Source organism: Neoarius graeffei, chromosome 28 (genome assembly GCF_027579695.1).
Source record: "Neoarius graeffei isolate fNeoGra1 chromosome 28, fNeoGra1.pri, whole genome shotgun sequence".
In the NCBI taxonomy this organism is placed as follows: domain Eukaryota; kingdom Metazoa; phylum Chordata; class Actinopteri; order Siluriformes; family Ariidae; genus Neoarius; species Neoarius graeffei.
Window position 1 is genome coordinate 38,757,772 of NC_083596.1, and position 7,694 is coordinate 38,765,465.

The 7,694-nt window shown below is 46.3% G+C and overlaps 1 protein-coding gene across 2 annotated transcripts in view; it reads right to left on the bottom strand.

Annotated features, from left to right (window-relative positions):
* abr (ABR activator of RhoGEF and GTPase) overlaps positions 1-7,446 on the bottom strand; it is a 300,438-nt gene extending 292,992 nt beyond the window's left edge. For both annotated transcript variants that reach the window (XM_060912269.1, XM_060912268.1), the window contains exon 1: positions 6,565-7,446. In XM_060912269.1, the coding sequence (XP_060768252.1) occupies positions 6,565-7,297 (733 nt within the window). In that variant the 5' untranslated portion in view covers positions 7,298-7,446. The remainder of the gene's footprint in view (positions 1-6,564) is intronic.
* Positions 7,447-7,694: the final 248 nt, after the last annotated feature.

Sequence of the window (7,694 nt, forward strand, 5' to 3'; positions counted from 1 at the left end):
GAAAGCGAAGGCTTCCGTGACGTGATAAAACCACTTCCCTCCAGGCATCACTTCATGGATTTAATAGAGAAGTAGTATTCGGCCATCAGAGAAAGTGAAAGCTGCCCTCAAAAATAAGTCACCACCAAAAGGTCTTGCTTTTTGAGTATTAAATATATATATTAAGTAACTAACCGGAAAATAATTGCAATAAAATTATTAGGTTAATCAAAATATTAGTCGTTAGATTAGTCAAATAATCGCTAGATTAATCGTTTAAGACGGCCCTAATTGCTACGTTGCGTCCAAAACCGTATCCAGCTACAGTAAAACAGCAGCAGCTGCATTTCCAATGAGTCATTGTTACTGTGCCCAAAACAATACACCAAACGGTACTACTTCCTTTAGTGGCTCAGATTTTTGGATTTTCCCAGCAAATACACCCACGTTGAGTTTGTGAATTAGCTGATTAGAGTTAGAGAAGGGAAGTAAACAAAACGTGCAGGGCAGAGACAGGCCAGGAAGAGAACCGGAACCAATCGCCCAGCTCTGATGGTAGATCACCTACCGCAAACTAAACCACGAGCATGAATAAAATGTCAAATGGTGGCCGAGGCTTAAGACGAGACATGCTGAACTTGAAGTGCTCGAGTTTCATATTGAGATGGATCTAGTTTTGTACTCTCACCTCACAATGGAGTTATAATTCCACCGTTATACGGCTGCTACTTGTGTAATGCTCCGTCTTAAGTCCAGGCCAACCCTGTGCTGTAAAAACGACCCAAATCCAATAAAAACTGCACACTACATTCTGGCTACAAGCAACTGACGATGCTCCAGCTGTATTAACATGGGTATCTTTGTCAGGATTTATTCCCACCACCTGTAATCGGACTTTGGTGTTAAATTACGCTCGTCCTTCGGCAAACCAAGCATTCTGCAGTGACTACCAGATTCACCAATCTGGACACACCTTTGAATTCAATGGGTTTTCTTTAGCGGTCTTAGGCCAAGTTTACATTAGACCGTATCTGTCTCGTTTTCTTCGCGGATGCACTGTCCGTTTACATTAAACCGCCTGGAAACGCCGGGAAACGGGAATCCGCCAGCGTCCACGTATTCAATCCAGATCGTGTCAGCTCAGGTGCTGTGTAAACATTGAGATACGCGGATACGCTGTGTTGAGCTCTAGCTGGCGTCGTCATTGGACAACGTCACTGTGACATTCACCTTCCTGATTCGCTGGCGTTGGTCATGTGACGCGACTGCTGAAAAACGGCACGGACTTCCGCCTTGTATCACCTTTCATTAAAGAGTATAAAAGTATGAAAATACTGCAAATACTGATGCAAATACTGCCCATTGTGTAGTTATGATTGTCTTTAGGCTTGCCATCCTTCCACTTGCAAGTGGTAAGTGATGTGCACAGCGGCTCAGTCCCGAATCACTGTTCGTGCGCTTCACTCGCGCGCTCTGTGAGCTGCGCAGGGCCGGAGTGCGCACCCTCCAGAGGGCACTTGCTGTTCAGGGCGGAGTGATTTGGAGCGCAGGATGCCTGCGGAGCCGAGCGTATCCGTGTATTGGCGTTGCTGTGTGCACGCGAATCGTGTATTGGTGTTGCTGTGTGCACGCTAATCGCTTTAAAAACGTTAATCTGATGATCCGCTGATACGGTCTAATGTAAACATGGGCTTAAAGTAATGGCGTTTCGCTTTACTTAGTCGAGTTTGAAGAACCTAAAATACCAAATATTTTGTTCAATACTTTTTTTGTTTACCGCGAAAAAAAGGGAAAACAGCTTTCCAGGAGAATGAATATTGTCTGGAAGCTTGGTGAACACCAGTTGATAAAATATTTCGAGAATGCGCAACATGGTGGGTATCGCAGTCATTGGTCCTTTAACACACTCAGGGGAAAAAAAAAAAAAAAATACATAAATCAATAAAACCACTCTGAACTTTTTTTGAAGGGGGTCACACCGGATACTGAAAGCAAAGGTTCACATACTTTTGCCACTCACAGATATGTAATATTGGACCGTGTTCCTCAATAAATAAATAAATGACCAAGTATAATATTTTTGTCTCATTTGTTTAACTGGGTTCTCTTTATCTACTTTTAGGACTTGTGTGAAAATCTGATGATGTTTCAGGTCATATTTATGCAGAAATATAGAAAATTCTAAAGGGTTCACAAACTTTCAAGCACCACTGTATTACTAGTACAAATAACATGGACAATTATGTAAAAAATAAATTAATAACACGTCATTGTGTTAGAACAAGCGTATTAGATAGCGGAGGGGCTTTTTTTTTTTTTTAAAACACTGCTATCTGGTCTGGAATGTTTGTTTGCATATAAATCTGTCATTTTATAGACACGCCCTGAACACCGCTTCAAATCCTCATACATGACTATGAGGAGAAGTTGCATGTTTGTAAGTTGCGTAGCCTGGTTGAATGCCCGAGTGAACCTGAAAGCGATCTTGTGACAGTCCTTGCAAATGGGAAACTCTCGTGCTCTGACCCATCGTACGTTTTGAGGGCGGAGCTTTGCGTACATGAGGGTGGATTCAAGGAGCTCTTTTAAATTAAAATCATCTTCTGTAAACTATTACAGACCTTTTTTTTCATAATCCTAATTTAATGCATCTTTAAAAGGTTAGTCCTTTTTTTCCCCCTCCGAGATTAGCTCTCAATGGCTCTGTTCAGACCTGGCATTAACATGTAGAGCCAAGTACATGCGTGATCGTGACTCAAAGGCGCATTGTGATCCGATCATTCAAACCAGGTTGGGAGGTGGTCTGGGACGTGCATCACCACATGCGTAAAACGTAACACAACGCGTCCCAGACAGCAACTGCATCGCTGCCCTAAGGGGAAAATATGTAATCACTGCAAGATCATTTCGAAATCACACTCTGGCACCAAGCTTACGGATAAATACGATGCTATAACGTCAGAGACGAACGCAGCTGCTTTTCGTAATTTGCCTCATCACATCTCTAAGTTTTGTTAGCAGACCACGTGATTAAAGGAGAACTGAAAGCAAATTTCTCATCAAAATTCTATTTCTCTCATTTTATAAAATGCAGGAATGAATTTCTGACAGCTATTTCGTCACCGCTATAGCAAGTTACGAGTGTTTGAAATACACCATGTAATACATCAGTCCATATGTCAAAGCAACGGCCGTAAACGAGATTCGTTGAGACCTGTGCGAGACATCGTAGGACGGAGTAAAACATGCAGCTGAAAAAAATCCATCAATCTGCCGACGTTGTCAAAAAGACACGCGCGCCCTCTTTTGAATGCTGATGTAATCACGCCGGAAGTTTTCCCTGTCCACGAAATCGCTCCCTATTCACTATACAGGGCACTACATAGTGTGGACGCCATTTTGTAGTGCCGTCCGAAACCTTAGTGAGGATTACGAGGGAAATGTGCTCACTAGAATATGGATTTATCACAAAAACAACAGGTAGAAAGGCTCGATAATGGATATTGCAATACTTCGCGATGCAAATGCATCAAATAGGCAAACACAGTTCCTTAAAGAAGAAGAAACCTTTATCTGGTCACATGCACACTTCAAGCACCGTGAGATTCATCCTCTGCATTTAACCCATCTGAAGCAATGAACACGTGCGCACACACCCAGAGCAGTGGGCAGCTACACTACAGCGCTGGGGGAGCAGTCAGGGGTTCGGTACCTTGCTCAAGGGCACTTTGGCCCAAGGCCGCCCCACGTTAACCTAACTGCATGCCTTTGGACTGTGGAGGAAACCCACGCAGACACGGGGAGAACATGCAAACTCCACACAGAAAGACCCTCGCCGGCTGCTGGGCTCGAACCCAGGACCTTCCTGCTGTGAGGCGACAGTGCTAACCACTACACCACCGTGCCGCCAAAAGGAGCCTTCCTTTGAGACAGTCTGTGCGTGCTAGTTTAGAAGCTGCAAACGAAGGATTCAAAGGTTCCACTGAGATTAGAACTCAGATTGCTGGACTCCGAGTCCAGCGTGCTAACCATTACACCATGGAACCAAAAGGTAAATGAGCTCAGGTGCACCTTGTCCACGCGCCACAGCGTGCAGGACTGACACTCCATCACTGATGAAGCTGGCAAATCTCAAAATTAATCTAAATCGGAATGATTTGGCCATCTGGCGGCTATGTTTTCAAAATGGCGGCGCCGACACTTCACGTTTGAAGTCTTGCGCAAGTCTCATGAAGATCACACGGATAAGCGATGCCTGCCGTGGACCTTACAAACTACGTTCAACATGGCTAAAAACCAAAAAGGCTGTTAAGTGTAATATAATATGCCAATACGAGTCACGATAAGGTTTATAAAACTGAAACCGTAATTGAAGAACACATTAATTAAGAAATAAAGCAAGTTGAAAAGTGACTCCAGTTCCGCTTTAAAACGTTTGAAACTGTCCAGGTACGTACAGGATTTCTGCCTGAAAATAAACGTGGTAAACGTTCATGACCGTGGAAAAGATGTATGAAACAGGGGTGTAGCTAGGGGGGCATCCTAGGGTGCCCGTGACCCCCCACTTTGTCGGACCATACATTAGTTAGCCACATAAGAATATTAGAAAAGCGCCCGTTGTAATTTTTCTAACAATTTTTTTTTTAAACTAGATTGTCAACTCCGCCTCATTAGGGTTTCTATAACCTTGTATGGACTTCCTGTGGTTTGGGCGCAAAACCCCCCTTCTGTGCAAGCGCAACACGATCGCACTAGAAAGCATGGTCAAGCTGCCAGTGTAGCTGCGGATCTTTTTAGTTGCGAATTACGAGTATTTCCTCGTGTTCGTAATTCAACAAAGTGTAAGTGCGGGACAAACGTGTTGTATGTGTTGCAGTAGTGCACATTATGCAGGTGTTTTGTGGCAAGTCAAATGTCAGACTTCGCTCCACTACCCAATATAATAGCTGTCTTACTAACGTTAAACACGCCTGCATAATGTGCACTACTGCAACACATACAACACGGTTGTCCCGTACTTACACTTTGTTGAATTAATTCAATATCATAGTCGCCACTGAAGTCCACTCGATCCTTGTTTACCGTCAATGGATCGGTCACTCGTCAAACAGTCCGCCAGAATCCGAGTAGGGAATGGCTGAGCGTAGCTGTCAGTCAAACACAAGTTAGCCAATGGGAATGCGTTCCTGGACAGCCCACCCACACGTGAAGTTTGTGCCAAAACTGCAAGCAAATGACGCTTTTCCACTACAAACGCGGCTGAGCCGTGCCGTGCTGAGTTGGGCTGAGTCGAGCTGAGCGGGGCTGTTGGAGTTGCATTTCGACTACAACCGCGCTGAACCGTGCTGGCTGGAAGTGGGTGGACACATTGGGTGGAGTTAGCGAAAGTCGGTGGATGTCAGGTGATGTCGTTAGGCGGCGCAAACAGTGACATCAGTGAGCTTTTAAGCGGTAGTCTCACGACCCGAATAGTAAACAATAAACATGGAGGACATGGAGTCGTTAGTGTTGCTGGTCTTGGTGCTGTGGCTTGTTGTCACCGACAACGCCAACAGATACTGGCAAGAGCGTATAGATGAGGCGAGGCGCATAAGGCTTCAGAAATTCTCGTAATTCGTAATTATTCTTCTTCCGGGTTTACGGTGTTTACAGATCCCAGCGCGCTCGCGGGGCGTGTGGGCATGTGAGGACACTCCTCCTCACCAATCAGTGCACAGGGGAGTGTCTGCTCACGCCCCCAACCTCATTCGGCTCGCTTTGGCTCGCTTCAGCCCTACTCCAAAACCGTGCGAGTTTTAGGGGCTAAGCAGGGCTGAAACGAGCCGAGTTGTGCTGTTCTTTGTGCTGTTTTTTATTATTATTATTTTTTTAAATCTCGTTGCCGTTGTCGTGTGGATGTAGCCTAAATTGACCGTAGGTGTGAATGTGAGTGTGAATGGTTGTCTGTGTCTATGTGTCAGCCCTGTGATGACCTGGCGACTTGTCCAGGGTGTACCCCGCCTTTCGCCCGTAGTCAGCTGGGATAGGCTCCAGCTTGCCTGCGACCCTGTAGAAGGATAAAGCGGCTAGAGATGATGAGATGAGATGAAAACTGAGAAAGACGCGGAACAAAAATAAAAGGTTTCTGAAGAGTAATAGACTGATATTTTGCACGATTACACGAATAATTTGTTTGCCAGTCTAAAATAATTGACTTTTGTTTTTTTGTATTTTGATTTGTCGTTTTTGTTTGATATTTCAAAAGTATTGTATGAACATTTTGGCACAAAATTGATTCCATAAGAACGCAACAGATTTTATATATTTGACCAAAAGTTTAATATCAAACAGGAGAAGACTGCACTGACCTTGCTCCTGAATTTACCCATGATGCACCTTTTAAAATGTCTGGAATATTTGAATAATCCCGCCCCTTTTACCTCAGGCGGCTGGATAAAAGGACCGACTTCCAAAACACAAACAAAAGTTCCGGACCGGATTTAATTGACTTAATAGAACTTTTGGAACGGTACCGATTTCTTTGTAGAAGTGACGGGCTGAATAAACCCGTGTTTGCAGCTTTAAGTGTGTATTTGGAGCCCTTACCCACGGAGGACGAGTCCTCATGCTCGGAGCTCAGGTAGCCGTCACTGCGGCGCTCCGGGGTGCTGCGGCCCGACCCCAAACTCCCTCGCAGCGGGACCGAAGGCGATAATCTCCCGTCATCCCCGGAATCAAAATCCCTGCTAAACCTGAAGGGTCTGAGCGACGCGTTGCGGCTGTCCCGCGCCCGGGGCTCGATCAGGTTCTTCCGCACGAAGTTGTCATTGAGCTCGGCGTCGTCGTAATCTCTGTCGCTGTCGCGCTCCGAGTCGCGTCTGCTTCGGTCGCATTCATCCTGGGCGTGTGAGGAACCTGAAGCGTTCCCTTTCACCACCTTTCTCGGCGGAGGAAGCAGGATGGGTTTCCCGGTCTTGCTTCCTCTGAGCAGCGGCCCGCCGCTCGGCTCTTCCCCGCTCTCGCTCCCGACAGCGTGCAGCCTGATCCCCGGAGGAGCTCGCACGCTTTCCCGGTCCGTCTTCTCAGGTTTCGGGCCGTCCTGCTCCTTGCTCCCCCACCTCTCCGTGTCGTAACTTTTCCTCTTCTGCGCGATGGTGGTCTGCAAATAAATCACCTTGAACTTCTCCATAGCGAGCTCCTGCTGCAGGTTCTTCAGGCGCGCTTTGCAGCGCTCCAGCTCGCTCTCGATGTCCTCCACGGAGCACAGGTTCATCCTGGGCACCTCGCCGTCCGGAAACTCATTCCTCCAGTGCTTTTCAAACTCCTCCTGTTCCCACATTCTTTCCCTTTTTCTTCTTTAAAAGTCCACAGAAACAGCGTTGAGATTACTGTATTCTGTTGCTCATATTTTTTTTTTCTTCTTCTTTACCCTCAGCACGTGCGCTTCCTGCCGTGCACGACGGATCTGTTTGAGAAGAAGAAAAAAAAAAAAACACCTTTCAACTTCCGCAACTTTGGGAAGCGCTGACGTCACGCTGCTGGGATCCAATCATATGAGCCCCTCGGGACAGAACAGTTACTGGGTGCGTGCGTGCGCGAGCCCGGAGCGCTGCGCTACTTTACATAACGCGGAGGGATCTGCTGCGGAGGGATCTGCGGTTCGGTGTGAAATCAGGCGTGGAGCGGATTCATGGACCTGTTGGCGTCACGCTATGCAGAGATCAGCTCAGTCACTC